Genomic DNA, 22,449 nt, shown 5'->3' on the forward strand with positions numbered 1-22,449 from the left:
TATTTACAACCTTTTGTAATAATAGGAAAAGAGATAATGGCTTCAAACTGAAAGAGAGTAGGTCCAGAGGATGGCCATGAGTGACTAAAGGGCTGGAGCTCCTCTCATGAGAAAAGGCTAAGAGTTGGGGTTGTTCAGCCAGGAGAAGAGGAGGCTCCAGGGAGTGCAGCCTTTTTGTTTTAAAGTGAGACTTATGAAGAAGACAGAGAAAGGCTATTTGCCAGAGTCTTCAGTGACAGTGCATGGGGTAATTGTTTTAAACATAGAGTATAGTTAGGTTTGAATATACAGAAGAATTTTTTTACAATGAGTATGTATGGTAAAACACAGGATCAGGTTACCCAAATGTTTAACCTTGGGTTAACATTTTTATCCTTGGGTTAAACATTAGAAATGTTTAAGGTTATGTTCAAAGAGATATTAGGCAACTTGATCTAGTAAAAAGTGCCTTCCCCCATTATAGAGCTAAACTAGGTAACTTTAAGAGAATCTGTGAGAATACCTGGAACAGCTGTAGAAAAAGAAAAAAGGTGTACTTAAAGAAGTAACTTTTAGATCGGATTTGTTGAACTTTACAGCATTGTGGATACAGATATCTTACTTACTGCCTTCCATTTTTAATGGTGGTTGCCACTTGCCAAGGAAGTTTACAAACAGCATGTAGGGTTCCAGGATAGCTACATTTTAAGTAGAAATTAGGATTTTAAGTCATGTCTGTAAAATTGCTGTCATCTGGGGTTGAATAATAAAGCAGTAATATGATCTTTATTAGGAGGAAAAATTAATAAAAGATACAGTGAAATAGTGGAAATAGTCTACGTATTTTATATTTGATGTGTTAATAATGTAAAATAATAAAATGGTTGGATTCTAGGAAACTTCTGGATTATGTATGGGTAGCAAAAAACAGTCTGGAGGTCCAGTGGTTGCGTCAGGTATTCATATAGGGCAAAATTTGATGCATTAACAAAACATTTTTCAACTGACTTGATTTCATTCTGTTGTAGAAATACTGATCAGTGGCACTACAGGTTGGTAGCGTCTTTGACAAAGGCAATTTTCAGCTGTCCTATCTGTCTGATTAGGAAGGAAATGCTTTTATATGTTGTAAAGTAGGTGCTTAGGAAGGAAATGTTTTTATTTATGTTGTAAAGTAGGTATAAAGGAAGAGGTATATGTGATTTATACTGTCTAGACTTTTAAAATCTCTCTCTGGGAAACATTTGTACGTAGATCCTTTTTGAGAAGCAAAGGGTGGGATTGAAGGTGGACAAAAGAAGACAAGGTAGACATTTAATTTTTACACAACAGTAGAATACATGGCTACAGACTCTATGAGTTTGTCAAAGGACAGAGTTTCTTTCCATTATATAGTTTCCATGAATCAGACAGGTGCTTTTGGCAGCGTGCCTGCGTGTCTCTCTAATTAGTGTATTGCTGTCCCAAATATAGGAGAAATACAGCCTTTTAAAAAAAGTTAATTTGCAGTATATTTGCTTGTAAAGTAAGCTGTGATTACCCTGCGTTAACACACTTGACCCTTCTAAATCTAATGATCTCTTGTATAATGCTGTATAACTGAAAGGCATGGTCCTCTGGAGTCTTTCTTAGCAGGGTTCTCCCAGAGATACAGAATCCTACCAAACTGTATGATGGTCAAGAACAATTGTAAAGACTTTACTGGATGGTTTGAAAACATAAAAATACCGTCTTAGTAAAAAAAACTTTTAACACATATATAAGCATATAACAATTGAGTCATATATTTTCTCTCGTAAAAGCAAGTGTAAATTGTTTTCATTTTGTCTTTATTAACTAAGAAAAGAGATCATGGATGTGAATTGCTTAGAATCTTTCTTGCAGAGTTAGATTTTGGTTTATGTCTGTACTTCTGACCTACTTCAATTAAAAGACCTCCTTCCTTCAAACTCTTTTAAGTTGAGGTCAAGAAATACTTAGAGGTGTGAATCAGCACACCTAAGTGTTTCTTAGGTCCCTAAAAGTAATTCTGAAATAGTCTCCAGATACAGACTGGAATTACTGCTGTTCACACAGATAATTCTGGAATACAACTTTAAAGCATCTAGATTTTGCTGCCTGTTGTAAACATAGGAGATATTTAGAGAAATAAAATATGGTTGCTGTTTTCTGAAGAGCCTGTCTGATTTTCATGGATTGTGTGAAATTACCAGCTCATGTCACAATAGCAGAACATTGCCAGTAGCTTTCTCCCATGCTTCTTCCTATTCCTCTATAGCCCCAGCTGAAATAACACATGTATTTCTCTTGAAGCCAAAATCCTGAACAATTTTTTTTTGTCTTGTCATACCCTATTTCTTTATCTTCATCTGGAGTAAAGTTCAGAAACATAATTTCTAGTTTTCCTGTTGAATTTTAAGGGTTTAATGTAAGGGATAGAATTAATGAGCCTCAGAAAAGACAAGTATGACAAAACACCATATGGCAGTTGAATTCTTAATTCTGTTGCTCTTGTCTGGAAGGTGGTGGTTGTGGTCACTTTCTATTACAAAAAATATGTTTCTGTGCCCTTAGTCATAAAAAAATAAAATAGTTTGATATGAAAGGGATCTTTTAAAGGTCATCTTGTCCAACTCCTGCAATCAGCAGGGACATCTTCAACTAGATCAATTTTTTTTTAAATAGAATATCCCAAATCATTACTATGCCCCAAATTTGAAATCATGCTTCAGAGACAGAAAATTTATTCATAATCCTTTTAAAGTCACAATTTATTTGCTAGTACTTAATAAAGTGCTTCACTGTGCTCTCTGAATAAATGGATGGACAAGGGTACTGAAGTTGTACTGAAGACTTAGATATTTTCAGGGATGAGGCGACCACCACTTTTCTGCAACCTGTGCTAGCATTTCACCACCCTCAATGTAAAAAAAAACTTCTTATAGCTAATCTCCATTTTAAAATCACAACCCTGTGTCCTGTTGCAACAGGTCCTGTTAAAAAGTCTGTCCTTGTATTTCTTATAGGTCCCCTTCACGTACTGGAAGGCTGCAATAAAGTCTCTTCAGAGCCTTCTCTTCTCCAGGCCAAACAATCCCAACTCTCACCTTTCTTCATACAGGAGGTGCTCCAGCCCTGCAGTCATCTTCGTGGCCTTTCTATGACCTCATTCTAGCAGGTCTCTTCAGTGCTAGGACCCCTGGATGTAGGGTTGGTTCCAGGTGGAAACCCTCTGCTCTCAGCAGAGCAGAGCAGAGGGGCAGAATCCCCTCCCTCCCCTGCTGCCCACGCTGCTCTGGATGCAGCCCAGGACATGTTTGGCTTTCTGGGCTGGGAGTGCCCATGGCTGGGTCATTTCATCCAGCTATGGCATTCTTGTGGACCAAGAAAATTCAGGCAGCAGATAGTTCTGATTTTGACCTTCTTACTAGAATATGTTAAATATAAGGATTCTATAGAGGACAGAGAAACTCTTGTTGCAGTTTCTACAATTGTGTAGCTGTCATAGTTTAACATAGCTTAGTTTTTAGTTAAGAAAAAAAATCTCTGAGCTACGGAAGTGATTCCCTGTAAGGACCATGGCAGCTTCCTTTGGACCTGACAAAACCAATCAGTTGGCTAATTTGAATATTGACAACCTGTTAAACCTATTGAAGGAGCCGAACATGCCTCTGTGGAAAATACATTTCAAACCGAACAACTCCTGGGTAAAGCTCTCTTGCTTCTAACCTTTCATCAGGTAACTGATGCTGGCCGGGCAAGGCGCCGCTCCACTGTGCAGCCCCTGTGGCCTGGCAGGGCCAGGCCAGGCCCTGTTCTCCTGCAGTGCTGGCCAGGCTGGGCCCCACTCTGCCACACGGCCCAGCCAGCCCAGCCCACAGTGTGGCTTGGCTGAGATTCTGCCACCGGCTTCCAAACACAGCTGGTGGGCCAGGGAGAGCTGCGCCAGGCTCCGTGCCAGCTGTGAAGCCACTGAGCCATTCTGCTGGTGCCGCAGAAAAATTGTGTGGTTAAGGACAGAGATGGGTCTGCAGCCTCGTGCAGAAAGCAGTCCATGTGACTGGAATTAAATGTAGCAGGGGTCAGAAAACAGCCATGTAGCCATGCCCAGCAAAGATCATATAGCTATCCACAACCTGGGCAAGATATTAACATTTTTAGTATACAGATGAAACTTGCAGACATCAATCCTCTTGAGTGAGAGAAAAGAGTGAAGACACATAGAGAAAACAACATAGAGACACCAGGGTCAGTAAAGGAGTCAAATCCCAGATGGGAGGAGATGCTTTAGTTTGGGCTGAAATTCTCTTTTAAGCCTATGCTGAAAATATAATTGATACATCAGACTTTTATTTTTTCCCTGTAATTCACTGAATGCACTGGGGGGATGTAGCATTCTAGCCACAGTGAGCAGAGGCACCAGCGTTGAAGCAAGCAGATGTTTAAATAGCTTGAACAGAGAGAGATGAGAAACATTGTCCTAGAGATGGAAGAAGAGAACTTCTGTTTCTATACTAGAACAACTCATCCTTAAAATTATACCCCAATAATCTGAAATTACTCAGCCATGGTGATAGTTATGGAAAAAACTACCAAAATGTGGAGGGACTTAATGATTACAGATTTCCAGGCAGGTGCTATTTGTGCAAATTAAAGCCATGAGGGAACTGCTCCTTGTGGAGAAGTCTCCATGGCATAGCAAGAGAGACTCTGCTCCCTAAGAGAACTGAAGACTATTTTAGACGTGGTAAACTGACTGAAGGTCCCAGGCTTTGTCTCTTATGTTGTTAGTAGAAAAGAAAAGAGGGTGTGGTGGGAGGAGAAGTGTTCTCAAGGTTTTTTCTGATTTCTTATTTTTCTTTTAATTCTATTAATAAAGTTTTCTTTATACCCTTTAAAAGTTAGAGCCTTTTTTGCTCTCCTCTTAATCCTTATCTCACAGCAGAAAATGAATAAGTAATTCTAGTGAGTGCACTGGCATTTGGCCAGTATTAGAGGCACTACAGTAGCCAAGCAATTCAACAGTAACCTGATAACAGCCTTAAAAGGAGTTTACATCTCTATGAGGGCAAATTGTGGCAAATTGGCATCTGGTTGGTACAAGAGTGTGTTTAACTGAGGATCTTCAAATACTTGTTATTGATATATGTATTAAACATCCAGATGCCATTACCTGATGTATTAAACTGTGAGCTCTCTTAAGAGACTGACTTAAGATGATGAGTAGTACTTAGTTGTCTCTGTTGTCTTTGGTATAGAGCTCATTACATCAGTGAACAAGTTGCATCATACAAAAATTTTGAAGATCCCAAGGTGAGAACTTAGCAAACAGCAAAATCCCATTCCCAGAGGTCAGGTTAACTTCTCTACTTATTGAAAATGTTGTAGTAAATCTTTCTTCTGTGTCAATTTAGTATTTCTGTTCTTGACTTTGAAAGATAAATCCTTCATACCTCCCTTCTTATGGGTTACAGAATCTTTGAGAGGAGGTGGACAGAAAGCAAATTCTTGTGATACACTATTCTGTTGTTTTGCTGTGTTTTTACTTGAGCTACTTTAGCCAAAATCTTACTTTTTTTCTGGTTAGCTGGAAATCTAAAATGTTAAGTGCATATATTCATCTTCTGGTGATGAAGTTTCTCTATTTTGTAAAAACAGTTACTGGATTTTAAGAAATTACTTTTTAAAAAATAAAACATCACCATATTTTTAATAAAATGTGTTTTATTATGTTATATATTAGTAGAATACAGCCTCATATACAGAGAGATAACTGAAATTATGCTTAGAAAGTTTTTTTTACAGGCTGTAATAAAGTCCTAAAGTCTTACAGGTTTCTAATCAAACTTTTTGTGATAACTGTTTTTGTTTTTCCAGCTAAGTTCTTAAAAATACTCAATTTATTTGGTTTTGTAACAGTCAAAAATTGCAAGTAGGACCTTTACTGCAGTAATTGACAGACAAGGCTTAATTTATAAAAATTAGGCACATTTCAGATATCATTACTGTTGGAAATGCAGATTCCTGAAGATCTGATGCAAGCTTGACTATAATAAACATAAGATTATTTTAATTACTAATGAATTATATTAATTCTGCCATTTCTGTTACTTTGTGTATGCCCTTTTAGAGTTTGCATACAAAAAAAATAAGATACTTGTGAAGACTTTAAAGATCATTGGTACTGTCAGTGCTTGACTCCTGTGTGATTCTCTTCAATATGTATATAATTCTAGATATGCTTGGAACATGCATATAGTGTAAATTTAAAATAATTTGTTTGTTTAGGGCTATACAGAAATTAAAGCACTTCTCTGCAAGTGTTAATTCAAGCATTCCTAATTAAAATTGTAGGCATGTTTGTACATAAACACAAGGTGTTAGAGTTATACATGGTTCAGTCCAGTACTTTGACCAAGTTGTTTTAGATATGGCAACCAAGAAGCAAAAAATCCAAAACAAGGTACTGTGAAGAAATTTTTACTCCGTACTATTAAAAAGTAGTATAGTGAGGAGAATCAGGATCAAGCCAGGTACCTTCTGGCCATGTAGTCACCTTCAGCCATCACTTTAATAGGGGCTATTTCAGTCAACTCCAGTAAATGGTCTGTATGCAGCTGGCCTTTGACTGTGATCGGGGGCTGCAGTTTTTATTCTAATAACTAATTTTGATTTTTCTACCTGTGCACATTACCTTTCATGTACAGTGTTCTTTTGAAAGTGTTTCTCTGTCATTTTGTTCATGCATATTTTCACTATTGTCACTGATTGACCATTGCATCTACTGTCTTTGTTTTGTTCAACTTCCATTTTAATAGTTGCTGTCACTCATTATGTTCATCACTGAGCTTCTGTGTTGGGTTTGCATGGCAAGGTACCAGGAGCATGCAAGGGTGACTTCTGTAAGAAGCAGCTAGAAGCTTCTCTTGTGTCCAAGAGAGCCAGTGCCAGCTGGCTCCAAGATGGACCTGTCACTGGCCAAAGCTGAGCGTGTCAGTGATGGTGGTAGTGCCACTGGGATATTGTATTTAAGAACAGGGGAAAGATCCTGCCCTACACCAGGTGAAGGAGAGGAGAAGAACTGTGTGAGCATAGCAGCCCTGCAGACACCAGGGTCACTGGCAGAAGGAGATGGAGGAGGTGCTTCAGGCACTGGAGCAGAGGGTCCAGTGCAGACTGTGGTGAAGATTATGGTGAAGGAGCTGTGCCCCTGCAGGGCTTGGAGGACCCTACTGGGGCAGGTGGATGCGACTGAGGGAGTCTGTGAGGCTGGAGGAAATATGCACTGGAGCAGGTTTCCTGGCAGGTCTGTGTGGCTCCATGAGAGAAGAGGCCACTCTGGAGCAGGTCTGCTGGCAGGACATGTGAGCCTGTGTGGGGCTCACTGCAGAGCAGCCTGTAGCTCCCGTGAGAGGGTCCCCATGCTGCAGTTGCGAAAAAGTAAGATGAGTCCTTCCCCTGAGGAGGGAGAATTAACCCTAACCTTGAGGAGAAAGAAAGAAGCAACAGGGACAAAAAGTGATTAACTGAATGCACCTTTATTTCTTGTCCACTTGTGCTACCTGGAAGTGAAGAGGTAGAAAAAAATTGGGAGTGAAGTTAGGCCCAGGAAGAAGGGAGAGCTGCAAGGAAGGTATTTTTAAGATTTGGCTTTATTTCTCATTATCTGACTTGCTTGGTAATAAATTAATATTCCCCAAGTAAAGCCTGGTTTGCCTGTGATGGTAATTGGTGAATTATGCGTCTCTGTCCCTGTCTTGACCCAGGAATGTTTGGTTGTATTTTCTCTCCCTTGTCCAGCTGAGAGAAGAGGTAGAGCAGCTTTGGTGGTTACCAGGCATCCAGCCAAGGTCAGCCAGCACACCACAGCTTCATGTGCAGATAGCCAATGTGTACCTCTCTAGAGCCTTTTCTGGTTTTAGCAGGTCCCTGATCAGTCATAACATGAAATGTTTGGATTTGATATTAAATATGATGGCTTTTATGTAAGTTCTTAACTTGGTTTTCAGTAATTCCAACATCTTTTATATTGTAGGTCATGCAGGAGTGTCTGCCAGCATGATGAAGAAAAGAACATCCCACAAGTAAGTTGTTAATATATTTACTAAAGAATAGCTCTCAGTAACTGGAAGTACTGTTCAAGAAATATATCTGTATTGTTCCACTCTATTTGTGAAAATTGTGGAATAATATTCAGTCTGTATATGTGTGTAGAGTCAGACTTCTAATCCTTCCAGGAGAGTAGTAGGAAAGAAAGCCCCACAGATACAGATAAAGCTTTAAACATTGTTTTGACTGTTAACATTATATTTTTTTAAATATAATTTTGAAATTCTTTCTGGAATCTGTAGAGAAGGATTTTCAAGACTAAGCTTAGCCACATCTATTGTAGGACGTCTGTTCTCTGGCACAGAGTTCATGCAGTCACCATGAAAAAAAACCAAAAACTGCAAATCATTCTTACAAAGAACCCAGTTGGAAAGGAATCTCAGATATATGTAATCATGTATGCACTATAACTGTAGTGTTGGAAAATATTTTTTATTTTTTAAAAGTAAAGAATGCACTGAAATACTTCTTTAAGGAAGCTGCTATTAGTATGTGAAGGAAGGATACCTGCTTTGCTACACTTTCATGGCATGTATTTTTCCATCTTCAACATTTTAAATAGTGGCAGCTGAACACTGGTGAGTAGCTGTGTGAAAATAGAGTTAACCTTCTGGGTATAATTGGTCTTAGTTCATGCAGCAAGATACCGTATCTGGTGAGAGAAATCTAAGCTGGGTAAGTGGGAAATTTTAAATGTTACTAGCTGTTTGCAATTGTAAAGTCATATAGTGTGTATCAATCACAAGCAATTTGTTTGGCAGGTGTATTTTCCACAGTTAATCTAGTTAATCACTATTAACAGTGTTAACTGTTTCCCAGAGACAACACCTGGTGTTAAACTACTCTGATGCCTTCCACCAGCTCATCATTATCCATTCTTGTCTATCTTCATAGAAGGCAAAGAGAAACTTTTTTTTGTCTAGGGGCAGGTAGAGTTGGTTAAACTTTAATTTCTCTTGTTCTCTTTCAACCGCTCAGAGAAAGGAGTGTATGATGGGAAGACTATCAGAGGTGGGTTGCCTTTTGTACTTGAGGGTGGCTAGATTTGTCTTTATTGTTGTGTTAATATACACTTATTTAAATAACTAAATAGGTTGTAAATTTTTTAGCATAAAAGCTTTTGTGGGACATAAGAAGTTTTGATCCTAAGTGACATAATTTTGAGGTATTTAACTTAAGCATCCAGCTTAATTTTATGTTAATTTAGCCTAGTTCGATTTTTATTATTTAGTTTAGGGTTTTTTGTACCAATCCAAGGTGACTTCTTGTTTGCTGCTTACTGACTTGTCTGAGAATAAGGTAGAGTAGTAAAACATTGTTTATAGTTTACCATAAATTAGTAGGATATGAATATGCTGTAATACTATATGCTGATACTACTCTGAGGCAACATGATAGACTGTGAGTTAGTAATGTATACTTTGTCACTGATTTAGCTATTTATTTAGTTACATCCTCATTTAAGGAAAAAGAAGAAAAAGTCTACTGGTACTCAAATGCCATTGAGATTTTAAAGGTTTGTTTCAGAAGGTTATGGCAGAGAAAGGAGCAAAGCATGACTCAGTAAGTGAGATTGTGATAGAATGAGCAGTGTGGATGAGCCTTCTGAGCTCTTTAAATGGTAGTTAACTGTTGAGCCTTTTGGAGACAGTTCCAGTGCTGATAGGACAGTTCTTCCAAGTGCTCTGTCAGTGGGTAGTGGTGATCTCTGCCAATATGAAGCTGGCCTCACTGGCATCAGATCAATCAATAATCACAGATGTCATTCTTTCCACCCTTAGTGTATAGGGATAATGCAAGATATATCACAGGTATGAAGCAATTCTTTCTTCAGAGGCTCCCCAGATTTCTTGTAGTCAGCAATTTAGAGACTTAGAGGTGTAGGTTATAATTTCAATTTAACTACAAGTGAACTTGAACATTTTGAAATTTTGATACGACTTTAAGGTAAGATGCTCTTGGCTTCTGCGGCATCTAGAGCTGAAATTCACAACTGAATTTTTTTTTTTTTAACTTTTGAGGGAGTACAGAATGTACTTTAAAACATCTGTCTTAATTAATGTGCCTCATAGTCTGAATATTGTGAGAAGTAGTTAATAACAATTCTGAGATCACCATTATGTTATTAGTCGTAGACATTAATAAGATCACGGTTGTATTAAGTTTTATATCCTGTTTTCAATAACTTTTCTGTTTTGTACCATGCGAGATTTGAAAGCATAATGACTAGTGCTACTGTACTGCTTCTATAATGTTTTCTCATTTTCATTCGAGTTTTTCACAGTTTTCCATGTTTTGCATATCTAAGAGATGTGGTTTTCTTTCATCCTTCTGAGTTTTTTTTCCCTTGTGTTTTTATAAAATGACATGATCAGGGTAAAAAACAATCAACAACCAAACCTAAATGGGTAACTTTGTAGGTTACTGGGCATTGTCATTCCTGTTTTTATAAATGCTAGTTTGTGTTTTAAGCACAACTCGTGGTAACGGCTGATTTTTCTGCTACCAGTCCTCTGCAGTTCTGAAATATGTTGGTTTCCCAGGTAGCAGTAGCCAAATTAAAGTTTGTGCAAGCACCTTATGAGCACAGCTTTAGCCTCTGGGCAGATTTCCTTCTGCCTGTGTAGTCTTTAGAATGTTTCCGAAGTATCTAGTTCTGATAATGAAACTTTTTCACATTAGGTTTTACTTAACAGCTTACAGCCTGCAAGATAAAGAAGAGGATCAGAAACTTTTGGCAATCGAAGGGCCGTTTACAATGAGGATTTGTCTGATGTGTCAAGAACTACTTCCAGGACTTGCTATTTTCTGTTTATCCTGGCTTCATTTCTTACATGTCTAGTTGTTTTCAAATATTGAAGAGCAAATTCTGGAAATTTTAAAGACTGTTTTAATGAAAGAGATGGAAAAAATTTGTTGGACCTTCTGGATAGGACATCATAGGAGGTTATCTGTAGAACTTGATTTATTACAAGAATGTCACGCTGTTGAGTTTGGTTATTTAGTTGTCTTACATAGAAATAAATTCGTAACTTATTAATAGTTAGAAACTTGCTTGTTTTCTTACCATGTTCAAATGCAGGAAGTGGATTTTCCTTGGTAATACATTAGTTTGAATATCTAATTTCTTATACTTGAAATGAGAAGTGAGCAGCTGTTCAGTAATGCAAAATTCAAACAAAAATTTGCACCGCAGGTACATCTACTGGGTACTTGATTTGTAATTAAATTCCTAATGTTCTTTGCTCTTTATACCTATTTGAACTCAGTTTTGTTGTCTTTTTCCATCTTTTTTTTAGAATTAGTGTAAAGATTTTTACTTTATTGTTCCAAATTAAATATTAAAATGGATTATGCTTTGTAGGCAGAACATAAAGTTGACTGAGGTTGCATATCCAATAGCATTATATTTTTCAAAGATTAAAAGATGAGCAATATAAACTGCTTAAACTAGACAAAACAATGTCAGTTTAAGCTTCTTTTATTTCTAGTAGTTTTTATTCCCTTCTGAATGAAGCAGTGCTCCATTAGCACTAATTAAATGAATTGTATACAAAACAAACTCAATTTTCTGCTGAGAACCAGATCTGTGAATTTACTTTGTAATAGTAAGCTATTACTGACACTTATTACAATTAGAAACACATATATATACTTCAGCAGAGCTAGAATTTGAAAATAAATTCTAATTTTTGCATAAAGTTAGAACCAGCTTTGTGGGAGAGTTTCTTTTTACAGGAACTCCAACCTGTTGCAGTTATCTGTGCTATCAAGGTTAGGAATGCAAAACTGCATTCTGATCTTTGAAAACCTCAAATGATAACAAAAGTGAAATGTGAAAATACCCGTGCTAAGATTTTCATAGTGAAATAAAGTCTGGAGGTGGGACAAGTACTGAAGTTAATTGTGTATCTTGTTTTTAATAGTTATGATTACAGTTATGATACAGCGTTAAAGATTCCAATATCATATTGTGAGTGTATTATTATGAAATACTGCTTCCAGGTTTTCAGTGATATGGTTGTTATCTGTATTTTTTGGATCATATAGGGACTTCTGTGAGAGTACTAATCATATCTGGAGACCTTTTTCTTTGATCACTGTCTCTACTCTAAGGAAAAATACTGCCTTTTGCAACTGATCATCTTTTTGATGTTACTTTTAAGCTAGTTGTGTGCATATATTACTGTGCCATTGAAATAATGTGTGCTACAAGTAGTAGCCCAAAAATTTTTTTTCCAACTAGTTGATATCCAGGAAAATTTTATATATTACTCTTTAGTTTCTTCCATTTGTGTTCAAAACTGTGATTTTAATAGCTGGATAAAACAAAACTTGTGTAACACTTTCAGTGATTTGGAACTGTCAAATAGCTTACATTACAGGTCGTCAGAATAGTAACTGATAGTAACAGTAGCAGAGGGAATTTTCTTGCAAATTCCTTGAAAATATCAGAAGGACAAAAAAGTTACTTGATTGTTTTTCACATTAAGGAGTATCCCATCTATGGCTAATTACATTACGTGCAGTTTTTCATTTTCCATACTAAATACAGAAGTGTTGTTACAGTCATGTGTCTTTAGAACTACTTGGAGTCAAAATCACCTGTAAATGAAGGAGCCAACATTTTCTTTAGGTGAAAATAGATCTGTTTTAGGGAAAACAAACATTTTGAATGAATTTCAGTCAGCCACATAATGCTTGCACTGACTTCTTCCTTCTGGGAAGGAGCTGTTTACTGTTCTGCAGAGAGTAACAAGGTAGTAAAGTTGTAATACTTCCATCTAGCCTTATGCCTTGAGATCTGTTGAGGTGAGTTTCACCTTTGACATTCAGTGTAGCGAGGGATAGAATAGTTATTTTGGCTTAAGCAAACTACATTTATAATTTACTGCTAGGAAACTGACCTTATACAGCATGTCAAAAATGTGTCACTACTTTTGTTTTTCTTTTTTCCCATAAAGCATGATAAGCTTTATGACCTAATTTGAATAAGGTGTGCTAAGCTATAAAATATTTTTTATATTTATATTTTTATGTAAAAGCATACAACTATTTTCTTAAGTAGAATATGTATGTACTTGTTTAATATTAATGTTTGTATCTGTGTACAGAAAACATAGAAACAATGTGGGACCAAGCAAACCTATTTCTCAGCCACGAAGAAATATTGTAGGCTGCAGGATACAGCACGGATGGAAAGAAGGAAGTGGGCCTGTAACACAATGGAAGGGCACAGTTCTTGATCAAGTTCCTGTAAATCCCTCGCTCTATCTCATAAAGTACGATGGATTTGATTGTGTGTACGGACTAGAACTTCACAAAGATGAAAGAGTTTCAGCACTTGAAGTTCTTCCAGACAGAGTTGGTGAGTGTTTAGGGTTTTTCTCCTAAACAAATATATATATTGGCTGGTATTTATCACTGAATGTTTTCCACTAATCCCTCCAGACTTCCCCCAAGGTAACCCATGACCACTTAAATGTTACTGGTCAATTTCATTTTTGTCTCATGGCAGGTAATCTAAAATCTTGGAGTTTTTTTCTATTCCACAAAACTTTGATGATGCTAGTGAGTTCAGTTGCTGTCTTCTGTCATTAAGTAGTATATAGTACATTCTGTAGTTTTCAGATTAACACTGATATTTCTGTTAAAATTTCAACTCTGAGCCATCTAGACTATGTTGTCTATTTTGTGTGTCTAACAGTAATAAGGTTACATTTTTTCTTGTACTACCACCGTGTACTTAAAATAATGGCTGGAAGACATTTTCTAAATGAATTAACCTGATTAGTAATAATGCTTTTTGTTTTTCAGAATTAGCACTTGGATTGTTAAACTGCAGGTTTTTCAATCCACCAGGTGTGATACCTACTCAAGTAAACACTAGTTTGTAAATAGAAAAAGCTGTTGTTCCTTTTAACTGCAAAGGAATTGGTTACAGTCCGTAGGGTTGAGTTATGAGGAACCAAACCCCAAAGCTGAATTAATAACATCATAGAACTGCCGTGAGACCGGCCTTTTGTTTCTACCTCTCCCCGTCCAGTGTCTAAAGTTCAGAGTCTTTCTTGCTCGATTGATCTCTTACTAGCTTGCATTGTGATTGTTTAATCACAGGGAGTACAATAATGCATTGTTGTTTTAACAACATTCTGAACTTCTTAGTTCCACAGCACTAAACTCTCTGGAATGGACACTATTTGTTTTGTATATGAACTTACTAACTGCCAATCAGATTGTAAAAATAATCTTTATGGTGATTAATACACAAAGATACATATATATGATTTTGAATAAATTTCTGAAATGCTGTTTCATTTCAGCTTCGTCTCGAATTAGTGATGCCCACCTGGCAGACACAATGATTGGTAAAGCTGTGGAACATATGTTTGAGACAGAGGATGGCTCAAAAGATGAATGGAGGGGGATGGTCTTGGCTCGAGCTCCTATTATGAACACATGGTTTTATATTACGTATGAGAAGGATCCCGTCTTGTACATGTACCAGCTCTTAGATGATTATAAAGAAGGTGACCTTCGCATTATGCCTGATTCAAGTAAGTAGGCCAGTTACTGTTTTATTCTGACAGATTTTCATATTAAACATTTAGCTGTGATTTATTTATGGTCGAGATAGCTGGCAAACAAACATCATGTTTGATATTACATTTAATTTTTTTTTACACAGCTAACAAATGTGGTAATACAACAAAGAATATCTATGTTAACTGCTGAAATATTTAACTTTTCTTAGCAGTGATGTATACAGGGTGATACTTTTCATAATTAATCTTAATTCTGCTGAAAATATGGGTGTACTACCAGGAAAGACTTCACGTTTTGGTTTTTTAGTGGGAATTGACAAGCAGAAAGTTTTCCACTGCTGTTTTCTTACAAAAGTATCATGTTGTGTGGAGTTGGCTCTTGATTTGTATCTCTGAACAGTTCTTGTGGGAATGAATATTTTGGGTCAAACTGATACAGTAAGAACAATTTCACTGAGCTATGTGTCTTCAGTGTGAAAAGCTTCTTGAGTAGTTGCCTGTGGGAAAGAAGTACTGTTTTTTTGGAAATCGATTTTCTCTCACATTTTCTAACACTAGTTATATATAAATTTTTTTCTCTTGGTATTTCTCCTCATTTTGGATGAAGTAGTCTTCTTCAGGACTTCTATTAATCCTAAAGACTAGTATTAATTTATAGAAAATTAATTGTAACTAATACATATGCAAAGAGCTATGTAGTCAGCCACTACAGTTCTCCAATTAGTAACTTGTTGAGTTTGAGATCATCTTGTTTCAGATACACCACTGGTAATGATCTGGCAGAATAAAAAAGTGGCACTTACTTGCAGTATCTCTGTGCTAACTATCTGTGTTCAAATTGCCCTCTCCTCTGGCCCAAGCAAAAAGCAACATCTCTGATGCTTTTAAAGAAAGAACTACAGATGTTAATGGAAAAAAGTGACCTTCCTCTTCTTGAAGAAATAAAGCAAGCTCTTTCAGACTTAAATATTAAAATAACTTGTTCTTTGTATTGACCATCAAAATGGATTAGGAATGTATTTTAAGTCTGCTTTGCTTTCTTCCACCTTGAGAGTAAGGAAAATTTATATGCTTCCTTTCCATTTAAATCTTAATTGCTTTTAGTGCACTTTACACTCTGTGCTCACCAAACAGTTATTGCTTACTGATTTTCTAAACACTTCTAAGTATTTGTTTCCTTTCCTGAACATGAATGCTTTCCAGATATTTTGAATCATGTCTTTGAGTCAACAGCTGGATGGTAGTATTTTGGAATAGTATTGTTCAAAATCAGATTTTAGAATATCTGCAGATAGTTCTGTAAATGTGGTGGAACCTGCCATAATATTATAAATAAAATTTCTAGGGTACTGACCCTTATCAAGTGTTGGTTCTGCACATATGAAGAGATCAAATAATAGATAATTTGTTTTAACCTTTTTTCTTTTCGTAAAGGGAAAATATACTGTTGGATCTGATACTAAAACATGGCCTACACTTCTAAGTGAAAATATAGGCACTGAACTTGAATCTTTGCCAAGAAAGAATCTTCCTATAAAGCTCATACTAAGAGGATAATAACTATGTGTGACAGTGCATTTATAGAGGAGCTGAAACACAAAAAGAGAAACTTCTATTTGCCTGAGTTTCTAAGTGCAAACGCAAGCCAGTCTATTCATTCCCTGTTTTTTTTTTTCCTCCTTTGAGAGTTCTTTCATAGTTCTCAAAACTCAAAATAAAATGGGTAGAATCTGTAAGGGATTCTTAATATAGACTTGTAACTAAGTTATTAATTTAAAAGCATATGATTTCCAGAATAAAAGCCACATCAGATATTACAATTGCTTTAGAAAGTTTTCCAGTACAATACAAAGAAATTTATCTGAACTAGGCATCAAAGAAGAGGAGCTGAGAAAGAATATGTGGTTAGCTTCCAGTTCTCCATATAGTACTTCTTACCCTTTATCATGTTCTGTGATTGGCTACAAGCCAATCACTATGCATGTTACAAAACACACCTTTCATAATCCAGATTTAACGTAGGGATTGTCTGGTTAGGTTTTGCCAGAGAGGAAAATAATACAGTCAGACTTCACCAAAATTACTCAAATATGGCGTCAAAAGTCCCTTTTAATAAGGAGTTGACACCTGCTACCATTTCAGAAGAGATGCTTCTGTTGTAGTCAAATCCACACATTGAACCTTTGAATAACATGTGTGGGAAGAGGGAAGTTAGAGTACCTTTCTGCTAAGTAGGTCCAATGCCTTTTTCTGCTCATGGCTTAAATTCAGCTGTCTACAGCCATTTTCTACAACTTGTGTATACACCTTCCTGTCAAAGATTTACTTCTCTTACCAAAGTGCTGGTTTTGTCTTAATAAAACTGAAGACAGTATTGCTAGAAAAATTTTTCTGCAACTACTTTCCACAAGCATGGCAATTGTTAGGTTGTCTGAATTAAATTAATTAAGCTGTTTACAACTTTTAATTGTTTTGTATGATTTTTAAAGACAACTGTGTAGTTGTATTCCAATAGTGCAAAATTTTGTTAATGTCTACTAAAGCATACTGGTTTATGTTACAGATGATTCACCTCCTGCAGAACGGGAACCAGGTGAAGTTGTGGACAGCCTGGTAGGCAAACAAGTGGAATATGCCAAAGAAGATGGCTCGAAAAGGACTGGCATGGTCATTCATCAAGTTGAAGCCAAACCATCTGTCTATTTCATCAAGTTTGATGATGATTTCCATATTTATGTCTACGATTTGGTGAAGACATCCTAGACGTCATCATGAACTTTTGCCAAATTTGTGGAACTATTAAATGTAAAATTTGTAGACACAAAGACTTGACTGCTTTCCAGTTTAACGAAAGCTTAAATGTCCCTGCGAACCCACAATCTCTGCCAGCAAAACTGTTTTGTTCTGAGTAATACAAACATGACACATTTTGTGTAAGAGAACTCCTTTTCGTGAAGGAAGTCAGTATGTTTGGGCAGGAGGGAGTTAAAAGCAAAGAACAGCTGCAAATTCAAGCTGTGTAAAGTTGATCTAGTATTGTAATCATTAATCTAAATTTTTTCATAGATTTTGATTTTTTTCTTCAATCTTGCACTCACTTGTTCAACTGCCACATGCAAGTGTAGTTTGATATTTTGATATGCCTTCTTTTGTAACATTAAATTTAATTTCTTGGATACTGGCAGTCCTTGTTTTCAGGGTTGGGACAGAGGTGACTTTTCTGAAAGGTTTAAACAGTTTGTGCAGTATCAAGGAGTGCCTAACCCAAGTAACATCAATCTGCTGTGTTTCTACACTTTATTTCAAATTCAGCTTTTTAAGAACTTGCAGTGCGTGGAAATGCTTGTGCATTTTTTACTAGTCACAGGTCAGTAGGATATCAAGTGTTTGGATTACGCACCTTTCATTGAAAAGGCTTTACACTATAAAATTACATTTAATCTGTATAACCACTTAATTAGAATATGCCAGTTAATGGCCCATATTTACAAGTCATAGGAACCAGTAAAATACATGCAACAAGGCTGCCTTCAATCCTAAATGTTGTACTTCTTTCTTTGTTTGTTATACACACTTATTAGCAAAACCCAAGTGCTTGGTGCCACAACTCTTAACAGTATATATGCTACTTCAGAAGAATTTAGACTACGCATTGGCATCAGTAGTCTCTCATTTAAAATCAAAACTTAGCAACCTGAATGTTTGTGTTTGGACTTAGAAGTCTAACAGTAATTAATATTTTACATGGTAAATACAGTCTCACACCAGGGGAGTGGGAGGGGGTTTCCTTTTACAGTGAAGATGTAACTTTAGAGAAGGAGAAGCATTTGTTGCCTTCTGCTCAGTCTGTTGCATTCCTCTGTTTTGGTTTGCTTTTAATAATTTTGGTTCAAGAAGGCATCTTCCCAGTTTATTCTTTTCCTGGCTTTTCCACTTAAGGAGTGTCTGGATAAATCTACAGTTTAAACCTGTTGTTGCCTTTTGTGGTGTACATTGTACTTGCTTTGAGGTATGCTGTTAACATTAATTTCATTCTATGAACACTAGAGTTCTGCATGCTAGTGGTGTACTATCTAATGGAAGCTATAAGGCAGTCTCAGTGGTTCAGTCATCTGCATTAGCTTGTGGATGTAAATAGCAGCCCACAACTGCAAAATCTTTTCATGGTTATAATCTCGCAAGATAGTTGTAAATGAAAATTAGGGTTTCCTTAAGTGTGGCAGCTTTTAAAATATGGAATTGAAACAACAATGCAGCACAGCAACAAGGTTGTCATGTTACAGTAAGGCAGAGCTCTGCAAGTTTCAAAGAACTGCTTCACAGAAGTACAGAATGTGAAGACAGTTAACACTTTTGATGGAAGGAACAAATACCCTGATATCCAACTGTGTGCCATTAGTGGAAGAATGCAGGAGCTGTTAATCAGAGGACAGAGGTGCAGACTACCTCTGTTGTGGGTATTCTTGGTATTGAAGACTCAGTGGTTTAAGCCCCTTTCTGTCCATTTTTTTGCCTGATTTCATAATTTAGCCTTAAGGCTTGTGCCTCATTATGCTGTTGAATGGTAATAAATACTCTCCATATAAATATGATACCTTAATTCTTTGTCCATTGCTACTATATTGCATTATGTCCAGTATTTCATCATGGGCAACCAAAGGCAGGCTATTGTCTTTCAGTGAATAGCTTCTCAATGCAGTCCTTATGCAGTAAGTACCTGAGTCGTAAATGTTTCTTGTGTTTGAACAAAGTGAGCAGATTTGCAACACAGTGTTTTCATCCTGCAGATCTGTTGTGTTTTCTATTGACTCTTAAGAGTCCTGCATGTAAATCTCAAAGCTGAGCCTGGCTCCATGAGCCCAAGTCAATATTTGTGGCACAGGAATGAGTGAGTGTATTAATTACACACAAGATACATGGATTACCTAGTACACTGATCTTGGGGCTACATATCTGAGGAATAAGAGGTTTGTTTTGAAATATCTGAGGTTTAGGTCTACTGGAACACTTTTAGCATTAGGCTTGCATTTGTGGGTTTTCTGCAAGCCTATTGAATACACTATGTATTCTGACAATTAGAGAATAATCTACAAACTGTAAATTTCACTGTTGTTTTTGGATGTCCCCATTCGTCCGTTGTGTGGATATTTTCAATTGGGGATTTTTTGGGGATTTTTTGTTTTGGTTTGGTTTGGTTTGGTTTTTTGGGTTTTATTTTTTTTGATAGCTTAAACCACAGTTTTGAGGCTTGAGACTAATTCCACTCCCTGCCCATCTGCTTTGGGCTTTGTTTTAGGCTCATGTTTCAGATCTGCATGCAGTGCTTGCGTTACCCTGGTAACTAAATGTTGGTTCCTTGTTATAGGGGTTCAACATTACTTTCCAAAATCACATAGGGCTTGTGATGGCACAAGCCATGGATCTTTGTATAAAAGTTACTCACCTTTCACATTTACCTGCTGTAGTATTGTTGTATATTGTGTGTGTGCGTGTGTGTGATGTCAGGCTGCCATGTAAAACTTAAAAGGGAAAAAAAAAAAACAAACTTAAATGCAGACCATCCTTTTTTGCATGCTTAGAGAGTTAGAACATTCAATGTAACAAACTAAAGTTGCATGTTAAAATGTTTAGGTTTTTGTTTTGTTCTGTTTTTATTTTGTGTTCAGTTTTTTGTGAATTTGCTTATTGTGCTGTTTTAATGGTTGTTAGTAGGATTAAATGCACCGGTGAGACGAGCATAGTGCCAACGGAAGGTAATTTTCCAGTTGTATGTGTCATACAGCATTTGAAGGGACCATGTATTCTGTTAAAGAAAAAATAAAATTTCAGTTGAATAGCAGAACACTACATTCTTCTTCTTTCTTTTTGAGTGCCAAACCCTAAACTATGTTGGAGTAGAGATGGGGAAAACCCTTTTAGTTGGAATAGGTAGAAGCATTCTTTAAATGAATTGTTTAAACATAGGGGCTTTGTCTTCAGAGAGAATTGTCAAGTTGCATCAGGAAAAAGAATTACGGTAAAAACAGTTTCTGGTTCCTTGAAAATGCTGTTCTTTTTGTATTTTACATCATTAGTGCAATTTGGATGGTTCTTGGTATGCGTATAGTTCAGAGGTCTTCGTGTTCGCATTTTTAAATTAGGTATTAAATTCATCTTTAGAGCTTGATTTCTTTATTTTTATTTTATTTTGAACAATGTAGACAGTTCCCTGTTCTCTGCATTTAGAAGTATAAACACTTTAAATTGTTACTTAATTCTGTAAGTAATTTTTATAATTATGATGTAACTCTATCCTTAAAACATTTAAAATAAACCCTTTATGTGCAACTTATGCCTGTAAACTTTGTTCTCATGAGCAAAACACAGAGATGTGATTTCAGATTATGAAGAAGCAGTTTCTTCATTTTTCTAATTTAAAGGATTTATTATTTTAATATTGAGCCACGTATGCTGGTATAATAATTGCTCTATGAAATATGTTTGCTTGCAGAGCCAAATCTTTATTCTTTTTTCCAAGTAAGTATGAGTGTTAGTAAGATGGAACTTGTCTAAGGAAAAGCATACTGCTAAATTTAACTAAACACAGAAAACTTCTCCCCCTCTCCCCAGGCGGCTCTGCCGGTCTGTGAAGCAGTCTCTATTTCCAGAGCACACAGAATATTTTGGCAGTGGGGAGCTGCAGAAGTATTTGGCAGTGTTTTGGTGATACATTAATTTGCTTTGAATTAAAAAAATTTAATGAAGTGTATTTTACTGGTGATAAAAAATGAAGTTGATGCAAATTGGATGTGATGAGGAAAGAAGATAACATCACCATGTTGTGAATTTTCTAAAGTCTTCTAAGTTGTTTTGAAGACTTTATGTGGTTAAATTACTATGGCAGGCTTTCCATGTTGAACAGATTTTCTTTATTACTACCTATTTTCTGATAATAAAGAGTGCATGGCACTTAAAAGGATGTGGTATAGTGGTGAATTTGTAGTGTTAGGTTAACAGTTGGACTCAATAATCTGAAGGACCTCTTCCAACCTAAGTGATTCTGTGATTGTAAAATACGTTTTTGGCACCAGGCTTATTTTGTCATATACTGAAGAATATGGAGTCTGCCAGCATGCATACCCAAGCCTTTTCCCTTAGTGCATCATCCGGTTTATTGTATCCTGTTGCTCCTGACACTGATCCTAGTGGAGATTTATATTGTGTACAACTGTGATTAAGGAGAGTCTAAGCCTTTGCTGTAGCAGAGTACCACCTCCAAAGAGCAGGTGTTTATCTCTGTGACCAGTCTGTTAAATTGTAGTTAAAAATAGATACAGTAATATATTGTGACTTATGCCTGAATCTGTTCTGTATTACCGCTAATAAACCCCCCTCAGTTTGGTGGCATCTTGCTCTGTATAGAGACAAAGAGAAGGCTTATAAAAGCAAAGATATTTTTGTTGTCTATCACTGCAGTAATAAACTTGCTCCTGAGAGGTGGTTACTTACAAGTTCTCTTACAAGCATCTTAAATGTCAGTGCTACGTAGACAATAATGTCCCTCAGATTTAAGAGGGTCATAGGGGTCCTCAAAGCTATTGTTTTAATGCTACTATACTGTATTTTCACATCTGTCAGCTTCCTCCGTGTCAATATGAACAGGTTATATTTTCAGGGAAAGAAAACAAAGCTGCTCTTCGCTCAGTGAATCACTTATTTTGACATACTTTTTTTATATTCATGCTGTAAGCAGTGGAACCGTTGATGACTTCAGGGGACTACTGCTTTCTGGAAAGGATATAGTTCAGTAAGGATATTTTGGTGGAGGTTGGGCTGC

The 22,449-nt window shown here is 36.5% G+C and overlaps 1 protein-coding gene across 7 annotated transcripts in view; it reads left to right on the forward strand.

Moving 5' to 3' along the window:
• The window catches only part of SPIN1 (spindlin 1), a 63,096-nt gene extending 42,136 nt beyond the window's left edge, over window positions 1-20,960 (forward strand). For all 7 annotated transcript variants that reach the window (XM_021530430.4, XM_021530429.4, XM_085567221.1 and 4 more), the window contains exons 3-6: window positions 8,015-8,063; window positions 13,203-13,456; window positions 14,412-14,645; window positions 17,197-20,960. In XM_021530430.4, coding sequence (XP_021386105.1) covers window positions 8,015-8,063; window positions 13,203-13,456; window positions 14,412-14,645; window positions 17,197-17,396 — 737 coding nt within the window. In that variant the 3' untranslated portion in view covers window positions 17,397-20,960. The remainder of the gene's footprint in view (window positions 1-8,014; window positions 8,064-13,202; window positions 13,457-14,411; window positions 14,646-17,196) is intronic.
• Window positions 20,961-22,449: the final 1,489 nt, after the last annotated feature.

This window comes from Lonchura striata, chromosome Z (assembly GCF_050655825.1).
Source record: "Lonchura striata isolate lonStrDom1 chromosome Z, ASM5065582v1, whole genome shotgun sequence".
NCBI classification, from domain to species: Eukaryota; Metazoa; Chordata; class Aves; order Passeriformes; family Estrildidae; genus Lonchura; species Lonchura striata.